The sequence below is a fragment of the Anabrus simplex genome, chromosome 1 (genome assembly GCF_040414725.1).
Source record: "Anabrus simplex isolate iqAnaSimp1 chromosome 1, ASM4041472v1, whole genome shotgun sequence".
NCBI classification, from domain to species: Eukaryota; Metazoa; Arthropoda; class Insecta; order Orthoptera; family Tettigoniidae; genus Anabrus; species Anabrus simplex.
In genome coordinates, this window is record NC_090265.1 from 1,196,141,492 (window position 1) to 1,196,161,431 (window position 19,940).

Genomic DNA, 19,940 nt, shown 5'->3' on the forward strand with positions numbered 1-19,940 from the left:
TCTGACATTGCTTCACTGTCACATTTTCCCATTCTGTAATAGCAACTGCATTCTCGCTGACTAGATCAGGCTTAACCTGTATCCCAGCTACATATGCCCATGTATGATTCTTTTTTACTAACACAGGCTTCATGTGAATTTTCCACGTGTCAAAGTTGTCCTTAGACAATGTCTCGATGCGCACCATACTTAAAGTATTCTTCTTCACACACTATTTCTTTGCAAAAGACACGTGGCTAAATGTTTAATCCAACCTCGCCAACCGTGGTCGACACAATAAATTCACGCGTCTATTTTTTTCCATCTTTTTTGTTTCATTTATCACTACGCATTTAATCACCTTCCACACATTTTATATAATGTATGACGTAGGTTGAAACTTTTATCACGACTATCAACACTCATTCACATTGTCACAGCACATTTTGCACTTATTTTTGTTGTAGAACTGTTTTCTAACTTTAAATTGTCAGAAACATCGGGTTCTACTTGTGAAAAATAGTCTATATTTTTACACATGTGTGATGTGGTGCAGGTGTTGAGGCACCACATTTTATCTGCATCGCGGTCCATCACGAACTTGCACGAGTTCAGTTCTGATGTAATATATAGCGAGGTACTTCCTTCGGCCTTGTGATCATTGTCGTGATTATTTTTACTCGATTTGCACGCCTTCGCCTTACGACCTATCTTTTTACAATGATAACAATGAAGAGATGTGGAGCCTCCTTTTTCGCCTTTATCGACTTGTTGAAAAGTCGGAAAATGAAGCTGATTACTTGCAATTGTTGAAAAGGCACGATGTTTCGAAAAGTACTAAGGTCAGCACGGTTTATATTAGCATGACACTATTTATTACATACGTAAATCACCGATGGATACAGTGGAAACTATAGACATGGAGATTACAATCGTGACATGTCAGAATGGAAAAAGAAACCATAGTGTGTAGGTGGCGCTAATTTTTGGCGGCTCAGCCAGACTGATATGAATATATATATAATAATATTCTCATCAGAAAGGGAGCAGAAAAGATGGAAATCTGAGGGGGCTAGGTCAGGGCAATACGGAGAATGAGATGGAGATTCCCAGCCAAGTTCAGCAATCACACCTTTCGTCGATTGCGCTGTATGCGGATGAACGTTACCATGGAGCAATAAGACTGGTTGTTGTCTTTGTCTTTTGTTGTCAGTAGCAATGGGAAGCCATCTTAGCTGGTCACTTTACACAGCAAAGGTAATCATTAAGTTTTTCGGAAGAAGTTCATGGTGAAGAATGCCATCTTTGTTCCGCCAAATACACAACATAATTTTCTGTGGATGGTTACTATCCTTGGCACGGGGAGTTGCTTTTTGATGGGCTGAGCCACTCTTTCCTCTTCTTCATGTTGACATATATCCACCATTTTTCGTCACCAATGACAATGTTCAAAAGGAATGCTTCGTGCCTATCACAAGCCAACCGGTGCCAGGCAAGCAATGACGAACAGTTGTGTACTCATTGATTTTTGTTACTGTCTCTTAGCTCATGTGGCACTCAATTTCTCTTCCTTACCCATGAAATGCAATTGGCGTTCAATAGTTCACTGATCACATTCAAAAACTTGTGCCATTTCCCGCATTGTTTGACAAGGATTCTCATGAAGTAACTCATTCAAGCGATTTTCGTCAAAATCTGAAGGTCTTCCAGAACTTGGATCATCAGACAAGTCAAACTGTTGAGTTCGAAAGCGGGAAAACCATTTTTATGCTGTTCTTTCAGCAGTTGCTTTATTCTGTACACTTCACAAATTGCTCTCGCAGCTCCTGCTGCACTGGATCCTCGGTTAAACTCAAGGAGTAAAATGTGTCGGATATGCTCACTTTTCTCAACCTGACATTCCATATCTGTTTGTCTGAAATATACACAAGTAATACGTTCGCGATCAAGAAAACCTGTGTTTCACAGTACACAAACTCCAAACTCAGTTAAAACAACGGAATAACGATAAGCAATCCATTCACGTCGCATTGTTGCCAACCCAAAGAATACCGCATTAAATTGTGCATCAACCCAATATTTATTCATACATGTTTCAGGAACATTGTGCATTCCCTTCGTCAGTGATGTCCAGTCAAAGAATAAAAACAATATAACACCATTGTTTGTTTAGCCCACAATTTAAATAAGTATTATATCTAAATTCACCATATCAATGAATAAACAAACATTAGTGAAATATGAAAATTGTCATTACTTAAATTTTTAATATTTGGATGATGTTGAATGAGAATACCTAAATAAATTTGAGATCTTCAAGTTTTATCTTTTTCTTCTTTTGTTTCTTTATCTTCCTTAAATGATTAAATGCTAGTTTATGGAATGGGTTCTCATCTGTGCTTCTTTCATTTAAACTTGGCTCAAAGTCATTTTTTGAGCAAGATAAATTTCTAACGTTTCGGAAATGTTCATGAATTTTCCCTTTATGGCTGATTGTATTATTGCCATTTCATCAGAAATGTCTGTAGATTTACGATTCTTTTCAACCATATTCTCTCCCATTGCCAAATATCGCACTATGTTTTATGTAGTCACGGTGAGCAAGCCTTAATCCCATGAGGATCTCCGGAAGATTAACATTCACATAATAATCTTGACACAGTTTATCTGTGATGGCAGTCAGGTAAATACTGTGAGCAACTGCTGCATTAAAATGTGTGTGATATCCATATTCAAATGTGAATTCTGAAAGGTCGTTTTTCAAAATATAGTCTCATAGTAAGTGATGGGAGGCGACGATTGACAGCTGCAAATCCTGACTATGATCTACTTTCAATGATTTTCACTGCAGTATTCAGATAAAACTGTAAAAGGCAACTTGTATTCATTTAAAATGTGTTTTGAGATGCTGCATGGAGGTGAAAGTAAAATAAAAATGTGACTTTCATAGGCCTAAAGGTGTTTTCTCTTTCTTCCATAGGCACGTTTAATGGTCTACTTGCTATTTAGTTTATTAGTTTACCGGGCGAATTGGCCATGCGGTTAGGGGCGCGCAGCTGTGAGCTTGTATCCGGGAGATAGTGGATTCGAACCCCACCGCCGGCAGCCCAGAAGGTGTTTTTCTGTAGTTTCCCTTTTTGCACTAGGCAAAGGCTGTACTTTTATTAAGGCCATGGCCATTTCCTTCCTGCTCCTAGCCCTTCCCAATCCTATTGTAGCCATAAGACCTATATGTGTCATTGTGACAAAATGCATTTCTTTAAAAAAATGTTTATTACTTTTTTTGATTAATTTTATGTTTTTAAATGCACTTATTGTACAAACCAGATTGCTTTCCATGTTTTAACATCCCTTCCCCCCCCCCCAAAAAAAATAACAAACGCATCTTAGTTATCAGTTATGAATTGAAGTACAAAGAAACCACATCCTTCAACTTCATTGATGACACGCTTAGTCAAGGTACGAAGTTGGAGGCCTGATTTTATTTCCTTTCGTAAATAAATAAGGTGTGGGTATTTACAGTAAAACCTGCCTTTAGTGGAGCACTTATGAACCTGAAAACTGTCCATATCGGAAAATTTTCTTAGTTCCATGAATTATGGTGTAATATTCATGTAAGTTTACCTGTATTTAACAGAACTTGCCTGACAGGGAAATGGAAAAAAAAATTTGTGACTATAATGGAAAAAATAATTAATTTTCCTTCCTAACCCTTTTCAGCACACATTTATTCATAATGGCTGTAAGATGGTCAATACAGCATTCGGCCAGGAAATTAACTTGGGTTAACTCTATTATAGACCTTAACAGGGATATAACACGTGGTTTGGACATAGTTTACTGCAGGAATGCAGAAGGACGAAAACTTGAGGTAGGAATCATAGGAGCCTCCTCCGTCCCTTATCTAATGTCTTCACCATGAGAGTGTAATCTTTGCCTGCTTAACAGTGCAATGCTGGTTTGCTTGAAAGGTCTCAAATTTAGTGTGCTTACAGTTAGCGATCATGGAACTTTGTGCTGTAGTTATAGTATAATTTTAAAAGTGAAGCAAGGAAAGAAATGAATGGTTTTAGATTTGAACACAAAACTTAATGTTTTAAAAGCTAGAGGGAAAGGCAAATTGTATATTAAGATTGTAGCAAAGTTTAAGATTGTAAAAAATGCATGTCGTCATTCTTAAGAAAAAGAATGGTTATTGGGAAAATGAGCCTAGTGAATCGAAAGCTCAGAGTAACTGGGAATGAGGAAATAAACTTGTTTGGGAGTGGACTGTTAGTGGAAGAGCAAGAAATTTTTCCATATTAGGGACAATGGTACAATACCAAGCAAGAGGAGTTGCAGAAAAACTCTGAAAGGAAGATTTTACTGCTTCCAGTGTGTTTTGCAGGAATAGTGTGTCCAGCGAATAATTTCGAATTACTGGAAAAAGTAAATGACAGTACTGTACAGTATTACTATTGATGTTATTTCTTTGAATTGTGAAATATATGTTAAATATGTGTATGCACTGTGAGGAAGTTCTGAGCAGGAACAGACTTGTGTTAGTGCTGATGAACTACTGTATATGTGTGTGATTAGAGTCATTATTGTATCTATTACCACACAAAATCATATAAATCTACTGCTACTAAGTAATAATGTTAATGAGGAAGGTAATATTCAATAGCTCAAATTGTTTATACGAGGGAAAGCCATATCAGGATCATCAAGTATAAGTGGAACTAATCAGTTTCCATATCCCCCAATTATACTAGGCATTACTATGAAGAAAATTATTACAAATGCGTGAGCTGTAACGATTACATTATAAATTTGATCATCGCCAATCAGATACCCTGGCTGTCCTAGCTCTGCCCAGACTTTATATATATTGTATTGAATTGGTGGATCTTTTACATTTGCATTTGTACATTCCATGTCATCTGAAGGCACTGGACATACAACAGTTCAGTAGACCTTTGACTTCTGGTGGATTGGCATTCTGCAGTCACACAACGTACCTGAGACTTCCCCCCCAGTTTGACAATTTTGCTCTCACACTCTAACATCACCACCGATTCCATCCTCATCCTGCAGGTACGATTCCAGGTATCGGAACAAGTTAGCTTTGTGAACATATACACCATTCATTTGGATAGAACCATCAGCCAGATTTGTTTCCAAATGCTCTGTTTTTGCAATGTTAAGACGAAGCCCAAACTGTGAAAAGTGATCAGCCCACGTCTGTACTTGACGCTGGAGCTCTTCCGTAATTGTAGCTGCAGGCATCACATCATCAGCACTTAGCAATGTCCATGCGATGCACATCACAAGTTATAGTGTCCGTGATGAAGATGAAAAGGAACACGGAATGCCATCTTTCACACAGAAGTCATCAAAGGTATGACTTGAGTATCTAACAGGCTGGTGGTCTTTTGAGTGGAGCAGTCAAATCCATTTGATGAAGAGCTCTCGGAACTTCATGGCCGCACAGCAAATACCATATAATTTGGTGCGGAACACGGTCAAATGTCTTCTCGCTAGATCAATGTTTTTTTTTTTTTTCCTTCTCCTGGTGTCTGTAGCAACATCCGTGCGGTAAAATTCGCATTTATAGTGTTGGAACCTTTTACGAATCCACACTGCTTGATGGTGAGAGTGAAGTTTCTATTGGATAGAGAAACTTCCTTATATCCAACTCCTTAATTGAACTGTCAATCACCGAGCTCGATAGCTGCAGTCGCTTAAGTGCGGCCAGTATACAATATTCGGGAGATAGTAGGTTCGAACCCCACTGTCAGCAGCCCTGAAAATGGTTTAACATGGTTTCCCATTTTCACACCAGGCTGATGCTGGGGCTGTACCTTAATTAAGGCAACGGCCGCTTCCTTCCCACTCCTAGCCCTTTCCTGTCCCATCGTCACCATAAGACCTATCTGTGTCAGTGCGACGTAAAAAAAAAAAAAAAAAAAAAAAAAAAAAAAAAAAAAAAAAAGAGAACTGTCAATCCAGTATTCGGGAGATAGTGGGGTCGAACCCCACTGTCGGCAGCCCTGAAGATGGTTTTTCCGTTTTTTCCCATTTTCACACCAGGCAAATGCTGGGGCTGTATCTTAATTAAGGCCACGGCCGCTTCCTTCCCAGTCCTAGCCCTTTCCTGTCCCATCGTCGCCATAAGACCTATCTGTGTCGGTGCGACGTAAAGCCAATAGCAATATATAAGTAATAATAATGACGTAAACGTTTCCACCTTTTCAATACTAAAATATATTCACAAAATTATAAATTACACGGTACTAGTTTCGACCCATCTAGGGGTCATCATCAGCCGTATTGGAGCAAAGATCATTTTTGGCGAAATCCTAAGAAAATGTTATTTTAAAGAATAACAAGTGAAATGAGATGTTATTATGGTAATAGTTAATAATACAAGGAATATACATACTAAGAGGTTTTTAACAAAGAATAAAGTATAAATGGGGTGTTGTAAAAATTATAATCATGGAAATCAGTAAGTTCTTGTATTGAAATGAAATATGGCTTAGGAAGAGGGCTTAAGGTGGGGCTGAAGGGTGCGGGAGAAAGTGTAATTGTCTTGGAAAAGTACCTTTGATTAAATTTAGGATTGAGTTTAGGTTGGCTGCATTATTGTTTCTGAGGAAAGTGATAAATAGATTGAAGAGTATGTTGGGTTTCTCTGAGATTTCATTGAGATTGTGACTGGCATTAAAGTATTGGTCTAGGTGTATGTAGTAATTTTCCATTATGTTGAGTAAAGGGCCCTTGTTTGCTAATACGAGGATGTCCATGTCTTGTTCAATATTGGTGAAATTATGGTAATAATCTTGCATGTATTGAAAAGGTGGAAACGTTTACTTCGTTGTTATTATTACTTATATATTATTCTCAGTTCAATACGGACCAAAAACATGAAATTCATAACCATTAAAGCCAATAGCATTCAATGTCAATGTAGCAGTCTTTGGTTCACTGGGCCCCCAATTCGATTCTCCTCAAGGTGGAGTATTTTAGCCGCAATTGGCTAATTCCCCTAACTAAGGAACTGGATGTTGCTATTCATTTCTATGCACACCTCTTAATTTAGCCACTGTTCTCCACACTACCAATCACCAAAAAAACAGAGGATTTGCATCGGTAAAGGCACGTAGCCGTAAAACTGGACATAATCCACTTGTAGTAGTACTAGACTCTAGTGTTCATCTTTTACAGTCTTGTACACACACTAAAATTAAAATCTTTCTCTTAATTATGATTGTTTCAGGCTCCAGATGCAATATCACAGGTCCAGCTGCTGGTGCAGGAACTACGTCGTATCACACTTTTGTGGGATGAGCTTTGGTTAGGCACACTCGCACAACATCATGCTGAAATTTCACGCCGTCTCTCACAGCTGGAACTTGAAATATTGAAGGTAGACAACAATGCCTCGTTGTCTGCTGAAGAAAAGGAATGGCTTGTAGCAGAGAAGCACCGTATTATATTGAAGCCAGTAAGTAAAAATTACTCTACATTCAATTCACTATTTATTTATTTATTTATTTATTTATTTATTTATTTATTTATTTATTTATTCATTCATTCATTTATTTATTTATTTATTTATTTATTTATTTATTTATTTTTTATTTATTTAACCATTAATTTCATCATATTGTAAATAAACCGAACAAGTCTGATGCGATCGTCCTGATGGGAGATTACCTTGGTAGGATAGGTAATGTGAAAACAGACCAAAGTATTAGAATACCGTACTTGCTTGATTATAAGCTGAAACCAATTGTAAGCCACCTCCCAGGGGAAATCAGAAACAGAAATTAAAAAATGAAGCACATAAAACGTAAGAAATACAATTGCCGCCATTTAATTGTTTAGTTTGACATTGGCATCAGATGATTGATTTATCATCACTTATTTGTCACTGGTCTTCGTACACCACATAGTCTTTTGTGCTGTCAAGTGGATTCAAGATTACCGGGCGAGTTGGCCGTGCGCGTAGAGGCGCGCGGCTGTGAGCTTGCATCCGAGAGATAGTAGGTTTGAATCCCACTATCGGCAGCCCTGAAGATGGTTTACCGTGGTTTCCTGTGTAGTTATGATATTTTTGCATTTTCTTTAATCTAACATGAGGAGTATGTATGTAGTTTCTTCTTCTTGTATTACATTGATGTACCTCCTTCTTTAATGGGTAATTAATCAGGTTTCATTTAATGTCCATTATTCATCTTGGTAAGTATATATTGAGAGAAGAGTCGTTATTCTCAGTTCTTGAAAAATGTTCTTACGTGATTGCTTGTCTGAAATTCCCTGTATGCACCTGATTGTTTTCTTTTGCCACATAAAGACATCCTGAGCCCCTGTGGAATTCCCCCACATTATTATACTGTAGATGTGAATTAAAGAAAGCATAGTAAGCAAATATAATTTGAAGTTTCCTAACACATTTATTCAGTTTTAGCACTAAAAATGTCACTCAGGACAGTTTCTTACATAGTTGTTGTGTATGAATATTTCAGCTCAGTTTTGAGTCTAAATGGAATCCCAACGGTTTCACTGACTTGTTGCTGTCCTCCCTAGTTGTATTGCTTAGATGAAAGAACATTTCTTCAGTTTTGTTGCTATTTAAGACCAATTTATTTACCTTTAACCATGTCAATAACAGCTGAAATCTCTCCCTGTTTTGATTAACTAAATTTTCTGATTCTTTATCAGCTGTTATGAGAGTAATGTTATCTGCATAGAGTACAGACTTGCCTGATAAGTTCCTAGGAATGTCATTAATATATACAAGAAAAAGGAATGGCCGGACTACTGACCTTTGGACTACTCCTTTTGTTAGTTTGAGTAACTCTGAGTGTTGATTGTCAACTGTTACATTTTGGCTTTTATTTGTGAAGAAAGATGATTTAATTATTGATGGTTCAAGACTGTTAACACCATAATGCTTAAATTTAAAAATTAGTATCTCGTGTGGTATCATATCAGAAGCTTTGCTAAGATCAATAAATGTCATCATCATCATCATCATTATCATCCTAAACCATCTCCAGTTTCCCAGGTGTGGTATATGAGCCTCCTCCATCTCATCCTGTCCTTGTACCATTCTTCCTCCACCAACTTGTCCCAATCATGACCTCTCAGCAGTACATCGCTCTTAACTAAATCTATCCATTTCCTTCGTGGCCTTCCCACGGGTCGTCTTCCTTCTACCTTTCTATCAAATTCCTTCCTTGCAGTTCTGTTTATTGGCATCCTCTTCATGTGACCAAACCACTTCAGTCGTGATATCTGAATCTTATTGAGGAGAGAATCATCTATTCCTACTTCTTCTCTAATTTTCTCATTCCTAATCTTGTCTTTCCTGGTTTTCTGGATCATAGTGCGTAGGAATTTCATTTCAGCTGCCTGAAGTTTGGAATTATCTCTATTGGTCAGTGTTGTGGTTTTGAGACTGTACGTAAGAATTGGTGTATAATAGGACTTGTACAATGTCATTTTTGTTTTCATGGGCATTTGCTCATCCCACAGCAGGTGTCTTACCTGGTGGTATAATTGTGTTGCCTTATTGATTCGCTAGGTTGTCATTTGATATAACGCTACCCAAGTATTTGAAAACTGGCACGCTGTCCAGTTGAGCTTCATTTAACATGACTATTGGTTCTGCTCCTTCCCCATACACTTTCATCACCACCGTCTTGGTCTTGCTGATGTTTAAACCATAACAATAAATGTGACACCAGTAATTGTGTGGAACTCAAAATGATTATTATTTCAGAGATTACACATTCTACAGCTGTATTGAATTTCCTGCCCTGAAACCAAACTGGGAAGTATTTATTAAGTTGTTTTTCTCAAAGTATTTTGAACATGTATTTTCATACAATATTCTATTATTTTTTATAAGATTGGCACAAGTGTTACTGGTTGGTAGCTGTCTGTACTACTGTATTTCTATCCCCTTTCTTATAAACTGGAACTATTAATGTAATCTTCAGACAGTCTGGAAAAAACCCTTCCTTGAATACCCAGTTTTTTATAAGTGTAGTTAGCGGGAGCACTATTAAATCAATAATTTATTTTAAAACAAATTTGAAGATACCATAATAATCTTCTGTTTTCGAATTAGTAAGTTCTGTAACTATTTTTTTTAATACCACCCAATGTAACTTTTTCCCATGTGATCTTTGATCTGTTATTTAAATTATCTCATTGGTGCTGCTGGTTACCTAACATATCCATGACTGTAGGAATAGTTGTAGGTTGAGTCTTGTCCCTTTCTATAGACTGATTATCAGGATTGGCAATTTTTTGTATTGTGTTCACAAAAAAATAATTTGAGACATCTGGTTCAATGGGTACTGGTTCCTATCTTACCCTCCTGTCTATTTGCTTATTTATAACTTCCCATGCAGCTTTACACTTACTTTTAGAGTTTCTAATATAGTTATCATTAGCCCTAACTTTTGCTAATTTCCCTCCTGTATATTTGCTTTACGTTCTTGTACTTATCTTCTGAATTACCATTCTTAGATTTCTTATAAAAGGATATCATTAGTTTCCTAATGGCTGAAAGGTAGGGAGTGTACCACTTAAACCCATCTTTACTTGTTCTATTGCTTGTCTTGTTTACTATCTTACTTCTTTTCGGACAGCTTACATTCAGGAAAGAGCTTATTTTTAATTTTTTTCAAAATTTTCCTCCATTCGGAGGCTGCCAAAGATAAAGAATACACAAACAATTTTATTTTTTAAAAAAAAGGAGTAAAGTATGTTTCAGACTGGCAAATATAAGTGGTGTCTGAGTATCAAAAGAGAACCCCTGAGCGCTTTCAGCCCCCAGTCAATGACCTCCTTGATACTGATGTTAAAGGTCTTCATCAGTTCTATCATCTTCTTAGGGACTGTCCCTCTCACACCGATCATGAGACCCCTCACTTCTACGTCGTCCATTTCGTATTTATTCCTATAACATGGCACTGTAGGCAGGTAGGTAGACTTCTTTTCTCGGTCCACTTCGTCTGGTTGGTCAGAGTCTGTTTCAAATCTTATTATGGGGTCTAATGTATATACTCCCCTTTAATTGGGAACATGCATCATTTTCAAAAATATTTTTTTTGAAAAGTACACCAATGAAATAGTACGTAAACGTATTACATTGTGGTATGTTGCCTTGTTTTCTACCATTAAAAAAATATTTAATAGTGCCTTTCCGCAAGGCGAGTGAAACGGCCTCTGACGTAAGCGGCGCGCTGTGACGTCACGATCCCGTATCGCATGGAGCTCTACCAGCCGTTGTGCATCAGCCGTTGCTAAAGCCGATTGTTTATTATTCATGATCGCGAATAACTTCAGAATGACAGAAGAAAGGTTCAAAACAGCACAATCAGACAATCTATCATGTGTAGATGTCATCATTCTTGAAAAATAGTGACTTTTGTGGCCGCAGAATTTCGCGGATAAAAAGCAAGTTTGTAAGTGGCATCTTTTATATACGTGCAATGTACTGTAACCCATAGTATTAGGATAACAACTGAACCTGGATAGAAATCACATCACTTTCAACATTTCCTTCTAGACTGATTCCCCTATTAAAGAATAACATTACATTTTCGGGCTTTCAGCATTAGTAAAGTAAGAAATCGGATTTCAGCACTAACATAAACATATAGGTAGCATTATAGTACTAGTCCGCTTCTGTGGTGTAGTGGTTAATGTGTGCCATTCCCGGAGGCCCGGTTTCGATTCCCGGCTCTGCCATGAAAGTTGAAAACAAATAGTACGAGGGCTGGAACGGGGTCTACTCAGCCTCGGGAGGTCAACTGAGTAGAAGGGTTTCGAATCCCACCTCAGCCATCCTCGAAGTGGTTTTTCGTATTTTCCTACTTCTCCTCCAGGCACCTAAGGCCACGGCCGTTTCCTTCCCTCTTCCTTGTCTATCCCTTCCGATCCTCCCATCCTCCAACAAGGCCCCTGTTGAGCATAACAGGTGAGGCCTCCTGGGCAAGGTAATGGCCCTCCTCACCAGCTGCATCACCATACTCAAAGTCTCACGTTCCAGGACACTGCCCTTGAAGTGGTAGAGGTGAAATCCCTCGCTGAGTCCGAGAGAAAACCAACCCTGAAGGATAAACTGATTAAGAAAGAAAGAAAGAAGGAAAGAAAGAAAGATCATAGTACTATAGGGCTATAATCTATCATTCCCAAAAAAATATATATTTATGGTTGGGACAACTGGCCTACTCACTTCCGGGGCCCATGAAAGAGAATTAAATATCTTTGTGGAGGGAAAAAGTTAAACATGATAAAGGTAAATATGACTTCATCTAGTTTTCACAAGTCGGGCTGAGTGGTTCAGACTGTTGAGGTGCTGGCCTTCTGACCCCAACTTGGCAGGTTCGATCCTGGTTCAGTCCGGTGGTAGTTGAAGGTGCTCAAATACGTCAGCCTCGTGTCGGTAGATTTACTGGCACGTAAAATAACTCCTGCAGGACTAAATTCCTGCACATCGGCGTCTCCGAAAATCGTAGAAGTAGCTAGCGGGGCGTGAAGCCAATAACATTAATTACATTTGGCTTTTAACAAGCTGAGCATATCAGGAAAGAAAAGTGTCCTGGTGACATTTTAGTCGTTCAATACAGGAATGTCTTTGGGTGCTGTGACTTTAATTTTTTTTCTGTTTGCTTTACGTCACACCGTCACATAATGGCGACGATGGGACAGGAAAGGCCTAGGAATGGGAACAAAGCGGCCGTGGCCTTAGGTACAGCCTCAACATTTGCCTGGTGTGAAAATGGGAAACCACGGAAAACCATCTTCAGGGCTGCCGGCAGTGGGGTTCAAAACCCACTATCTCCCGGATGCGAGCTCACAGCTGCGCGCTCCTAACCGCACGGCCAACTCGCGCGGTATTTTTACCCTTCGGTTTATTGACTTGGCTTGTATAACCTAAAACTTAGGCTAAGTTGGATTATATTTTAAACACCTACATCACTATTTTCACCTGTGTGCAATTATGTTATTTATTTCATTAATATTATGATAATTATTATAATTGAGCATTGTTAACTTATAAGACTCCAACAGACAAGCATTGGTTTTGTGTAGAGTTATACATTTGTTAAATTCACGTCGTTTCCTTTCATGATGTACACGCCTATTCTTTGCTACATTATAGGGTATTTAGATATAGCCTAAATTTCTTTACCAATTAAGCTCTTCAATAAAGACATACATAACTGTCCCATGCCAAGATATATTGGTAGAATTAGAGCTGTCAAAATGGTTCATAACCCCTTTGATTTATTATCTTGAGATGGATCACCCAAAACATAGGTTAGGTTTGGAGAATACTTTAATAATTAGCATTATTTAATGCACCGTTTATTACTTTCATATTCCAAGATGTAATTGAAGCATTTAAATAAAGCATCATACATTAAAATTTAAAGTTTTACCACTAGAAACAGCTGACATGGAAAAGTGATTTGAAAATTCAAACAAATTCATCTTACGTTAAAATTTTCAAAAAAATAAACTGTAGACTTTTCCGATATATCACCAGCATTTCTCCAGCTCGCCAAAATCCATTTCTCCCTAGTTTTAGCGTCTTTGGAACGTTTATAAACAATTTGTTTGGGATGGTATGCGATGTGCTATTGCACATCGGAACTCTACACCATTTATAAGTTTTCTGCCTCACTGTCTGCACAGGATTAATTTTAAGTCTAAAATATACCACTCAGATTATTATCCAATGTATAGACCTCGAATTTAACCATACTAGACACCAACGTAAAGTAGAAATACGCGAAGTGTATCCTGCTTCTCACAGCACACTGCGTGTTATTTCGTCTGCTAATTCAGTCAACCTGTACGATGACGTCAGGCCAATGAGATCGCGTACTTGTGTGACGTGACATTTTCGTAGATTTTTATCATGTTTGGAGTTAATATTTGTACATTCTGATCACATTTTTGAATTCTGCATGCAATTTTGTATCAGATTAGCATATTTTTAATTAAAACCCCGGATCATGCATGTTCCCTATTGTGATCATATCAATCCTTCTCGTGCTGCCATTTACTCCAGTGCCACGGACTTCCTCATGCACTTGTGATGCTAGTGTTTCGAAGAGCTTCACCGAAAGCACAGGAACCCAAGACGTGAGGCAATGTTTCAGTCTCACTACATCTTCTGCAGCAGTTACCATCAAGGGATCTTCCTGGTACAGCTCTTACAGGTGCTGTGTTACATGCCATTTTCAGCGCGTCTCTACTCTGTGTTAGAAAGGCCATCGTGGTTTCTAACCCAGCAGTTTGCAGGAGGGAACTCCTTGTACAGACACACTCCCTGACATTTACTTCTTAATTTCTCAAATTCAGATTCTCGTAATTTATTTCTGAGTTTCTTGGTGTCCTACTCACCATGCCTGTTCTTGATATCTTCAGTTTTACCATTTATGTTTAACTCGGTTAAGCATCTGTTAATTTCTTCATCTAGGTTTCTGGTGGCTTCAGTATTTTTGACACTTGGGCAGGGATTACTATGTAAAAAGTAAATATGAAAAATTCAATTTATTCCCATCAAGGCACTAAAAATATCAGACAGATAAATATTAACTGCAGAATTGAACTATTTTAGTGTTATCATGAGCAAGACATTAGAGTATTTTGAACTCCTGTTGTTTTCCTTCTCATTCATAATTGTGTAACTCCAGGGCTTACCACTCAAAAGCTGTGGAGTGCCATGCATGTTTGTGACGTCATGTGGAATCGATTCCATGCTAATCCACACACTGCTCACGCATGACACTAAGTGATACTCAAGCTGAACATTTAAACTCTGGTGTAATTGAACGAGTCAGTCATCACTGATCTGCATTTAGGGCTGCTGCCCAGGTGGCAGATACCCTAACAGTTCTTTACCTAGTCATTCCTTAAATGATTTCAAAGTAGTTCACATTTTATCACATCTTCCTAGATAAATTATTCCAGTCCCTAATTCCTCTTCCACCGGGCAAGTTGGCCGTGCGGTAGTGGCACGCAGCTGTGAGCTTGCATCCAGGAGATAGTGGGTTCAAAGATGGTTTTCCGTGTTTTCCCATTTTCACACCAGGCAAAATGCTGGGGCTGTACCTTAATTAAGGCAACAGCTGCTTCCTTCCCACTCGTAGGCCTTTCCTATCCCATCGTCTCCATAAGACCTATCTGTGTCGGTGCAACGTAAAAAAAAAAAAAAAAAAAGAGAGAGAGAGCGAGAGAGAGAGAGAGAGACCTTATCAATACATCAGTATGCACTTTGCGACCTACTGTACTCGATGTACACTTCTGGACACAATATTTCATTGATAGAATTTAGGACCACCTTCATCAATACATACAATGAACTGGTTATATTATGACGCGTTATGTTAGCAGTTGATTGAAAAGTGGTTGATAATCCCATTGTTTTTGCCTTTTAGAATAACCATCACCACTAGGTAGGATGGTGAATAAAGGTCTCACACGACTATTCTACAGAAATGACAGCGTCAGTCAAAAGTACTTTAAACTCTGTATTTCTACTAATCCACGATACAAAAGCATCTCTGCACATCAGGTATTTTTGTGTTCAGTAAATATTTAGTAGCACACTTAAAATACTGGCTTACATGACTAGCAAAGTGAAACATCTCTGTGATGTATTTCTTCTCACTGCACTACCGTGTGCCATTCACACTGCTCCCTATATGTCCACTGTAGGTAATGTCGATCAACATAGCCAGATGCAAGGAGCAGAGATTTAACTCCAAATATATGGAAACCATCAATATTAATATCTCATGTCTGCTACAAACTTCCAACTTTCTCACATTCTCTCTAATGCTGTGTTTGAATCTCGCAGTTGACACTGACAAACAGCATTTTAACGACACATCTCAGCAGCAGACACACGTATTTATCATAATGTCCTGCTCACCATCGTTCCCATGCAATTATGCTGACAATAATAAATATTTATAATTTAAGTAAACAGTTTTACAGTATTTACTTTTTAAGTTTGAGCACCCATTGATTCAAATATGTATATATCTAGGTTATGTCAGCATGGTGGTGTATAAAAATAGCAGGGTGGTGTGCCCATTAAAAAGGTCCTAGGGAGAACAGAAGCTCAGATGTATTATGAATATAAATAGGGTGAATAAATTTCAAACACAACAGTTCTAGAGAAGGCAAAGATGAATAGTAGAGAGGCCACCATCGTTGTCACCAACTCGGATGGATATATCCAGTGCATGAAAGATGACAGATTTCCTCAAAAAGTTAAGTATAGTGAAATCACTACAGTCAGGAGACCCCATTGTGCCCTTCTGAAATACTCTAAAGATCAGATAAAGAAGAACTTCAGGAGCACTGACATTGATCTAAGTACTTGGTATATCATTACAGAAGACCACACTCACTGGAACATAAGTACTGCAGCTGCTGTTGCACAATTTGAGTATGAACATCGTAGATTGGAAGCAGACATAAACAGTGGTCGGCTCAACCTTTGATTCTCTATATTCATGCTTCACTTGACTTGCCCTCTACAGAACTCCACACTCAAATCAGCTCTCTGTTTTCTTAGGCTTTACATTCCGCTTGAACCGAGGTACCTCGGTCCTACACAATGCAGTAGGACCTACATGTACATTCTAATGCCAACAGCACGACTTCAAATTAAGACGACCATGCCACCAGCAGTGACCAGACTATTCCTCATTGCCGTATTATGAACAAGACTTTAAAGTGTTCAAATTTTTTTTTATCATATCAAAGCAAAAATTCACAGAGAGTGCCTCAGCTCATGTACAAGACTAATACGCCGCTAACGCGTAGCTATCTCTAGACATTTATTATTTTAAATGTGACATTTTACTAATTTTATCTAGTCTGTGTATCTTGTTGCTATATCCAAATCTATTCACTTGCTTGGTTTTATCTATGGCTGATGATGACATTGTATACGTGTCGAAACCGGTACCATTATAATTAAAATATTGTAACATAACCTATGTGCAACAGTAATGTATTGAAAAGGTGGATTCTATTATATTAAATTACTTTTGTAAACAGTGGATATCAGGCAATAGTGACTATAGAAGTGAAGGTGTTGTTGTGTACTGTCGTGTGTGCAACAAGAGTGTAAAACACGATAAAATATGTAAAACTAAACAGCATTCAAAAACAACTTCACATCTCAGATCAAAATAATGGAGTAAGAATACACAACATAACACACATGAAAATGCAGTGTGAAGTTAGTACATTTTCTGCTGATATTTGTAAGGATTTTGTACGCAGTAACATTTCACTACATAAATTGAATATTCCATATCTATGCTTGTTTCTTGAAAAGTATTCTGCTAATCAAAGGATACCAGATGAATCTACCCTTAGGAAGAACTTTTTTACTTCCACTGTATGCTTCTGTCATGGGTTCGGTAGATCTAACGTAGGAGGGAACTATGTTCTTGATATCAGTAGATGAAACAACTCATTCATGTGGTCAATACATTGCAAACTTCATAGTGGGTAAATTATGTCCAGAAGAATCCGGCAAATCTCATTTATTTTCGTGCAAAGTGCGAGGAGAAACCAAGCTTGCTACCATTGCAAGATTTGTTAACGATTCCCTGCAACTTCTGTGGCCTAGTGAATTGGAGAGTGATTGTTAAAAAGTGTGCCTTTTAGTTACAGATGCAGCTTCATATACATTGAAAGCTGGTCATTTCATTTTTTCATTTTGTTTAGAAATCTTAGATAATCGATCACACATAAGAGAAAAATATATCTCTATATGCACTAACGTTCAAAATATGCATTTGCATATGCAGTTTTTTAAAATCTTGACCCTAGTCATCAGGCACACATAAAATACTATGAAAGGGATATATACTCCAAGGTTTAGAACATTCAATTAATGTATTGAGGTCATCACTAGATATTAAAATAATATTTCTTGAAGTAGTTGTGAATATATATATATTTACGATGTATGGTGGAAAATACATTATTGGCAGGGTCAAGTGTATTGAATAGGTGGAATAAATAAATAATATTTCTTTGATTTTTCGGGTCAAGTGTGCCGGGGAACACCTCTCAGAGTGATAATGAATGGCGTTGTTGTTGAAGATCGTATTGTAGCAATAGTTAAGACGTAAACAAATCTGAAGTAATTTGAATATGAAAATTTGAAGGTGTTGTTGCATCAGACTTAAAAGAGGGGAGTCTAAAGAGAAAAGAAAGGAAAAATGAAGTGAAAGGAAACTGAATGAACCAGATGATGCGAAATAAACTACTTACTCTTCGCTGTGCTTTACTTCTGAGCCTGTGCTGAACTGATTAGTAAGCTGCGACTACTGCGGAGCAGAACAGCATGTATGTGCCAACTATTGCTTTTAGTAAATTCATCACATGCAATTAGAAGATATGTTCAAAGCCACATTGAATAGAAGAAAATTGGTTTGACAACTGTTTGCTGTTACCTGACTGCATACTTCAGCTGAACTCTGTATCTGTAATGCCATGTTTACCAATAATCTGTCATGACTTACCAGCTAAAGTGAATTGTTTTGTTTTTCTTTAAATATAGGTATTCTGACTGTTGATTTCTCTGTTCCAGTTGTTTTTTGTCCTGGAGCAACTTCATGCAATAACATCTGTCACTCCTGAGACACCTCATGAGAAATGGTTTCAGCAGAAATTTGGTAAGTACAGTACTGAATGAATAGACCCAATAAATCCTATTAGAACACTTATAAAAATAATGAAATAAAATATTTCCAGAAATCAGCTGTGTTTATAATTCTTACAAAAGTACTTAAGCAGATGTCAGGTGCATTGAAAAGTGTTTGCGAGAACAATAGTCACTGGAAATTTATGCAACCAGCATACTCATCATGTGTCCTATAAACAAATATTTGTCCCAATTTGTCCACTTGAATTACAACTTCATCTTCATATTGTGATCTTTCATACTTTTTTTTTGTTTTTGTTTTTGCTAGTTGCTTTACGTCGCACCGACACAGATAGGTCTTATGGCGACGATGGGACAGGAAAGGGCTAGGAGTGGGAAGGAAGCGGCCGTGGCCTTAATTAAGGTACAGCCCCAGCATTTGCCTGGTGTGAAAATGGGAAACCACCGAAAACCATTTTCAGGGCTGCCGACAGTGGGGTTCGAACCTACTATCTCCCGAATACTGGATACTGGCCGCACTTAAGCGACTGCAGCTATCGAGCTCGGTTTTCATACTTTTATAACACCACTCAGACTTATTAATCTACTAATGTTATTTCACGCAATCTCTCCACTGACAGCTTGAAACATACCACTTGGTTGAGCAGCCCGTCTCCTTTCTCCCAAGTCTTCCCAGCCCAAACTTTGCAACATTTTCATAACGCTACTCTTTTGTTGAAAATCGCCCCGAACAAATCAAGCTGCTTTTCTTTGGATTTTTTTTTTCTGGTTCTTGAATCATCCCTGGTGAGAGTCCCATATACTGGAACTATACTTAGTTGGCGTCTTAACAGAGTCTTACATATCTCTCCTTTACATCCTTACTACAATCCCTCAGTACCTTCATAACCATGTGCAGAGATCTGTACCCTTTATTTAATATCCCATTTATGTGGTGTTACTCCAATGAAGATCTTCAGAAAGTACTAGCATTAGGGTCTAGGAAAAGGAAGTCACTAGAGGGGAAGAAAAGGTGGACCAAAAGTGTGGTACATCCCTAAGACAGGTCAGTAATTCACCAGGCTTATTTACATTAACCCAGCAACAAAATGTTACAAAGAGGAAATGTAGTTGCAAAACAAATTAAACTGCTAGGGCCGATGACCTTTGATGTTAGGCGCCTTTAAACAAGCATAATAATCATCATCATCATCATCATTATCATCAAACTGCTGAACCACATGTCAGCAATAACTCCACTGAG

At 37.9% G+C, this 19,940-nt stretch overlaps 1 protein-coding gene across 1 annotated transcript in view; it reads left to right on the plus strand.

Moving 5' to 3' along the window:
- Nucleotides 1–19,940, plus strand: part of nonC (serine/threonine-protein kinase Smg1) — a 794,437-nt gene that overhangs the window by 454,724 nt on the left and 319,773 nt on the right. The window contains 2 exon segments of the mRNA XM_068225601.1: nt 7,241–7,468; nt 18,623–18,707. Coding sequence (XP_068081702.1) covers nt 7,241–7,468; nt 18,623–18,707 — 313 coding nt within the window.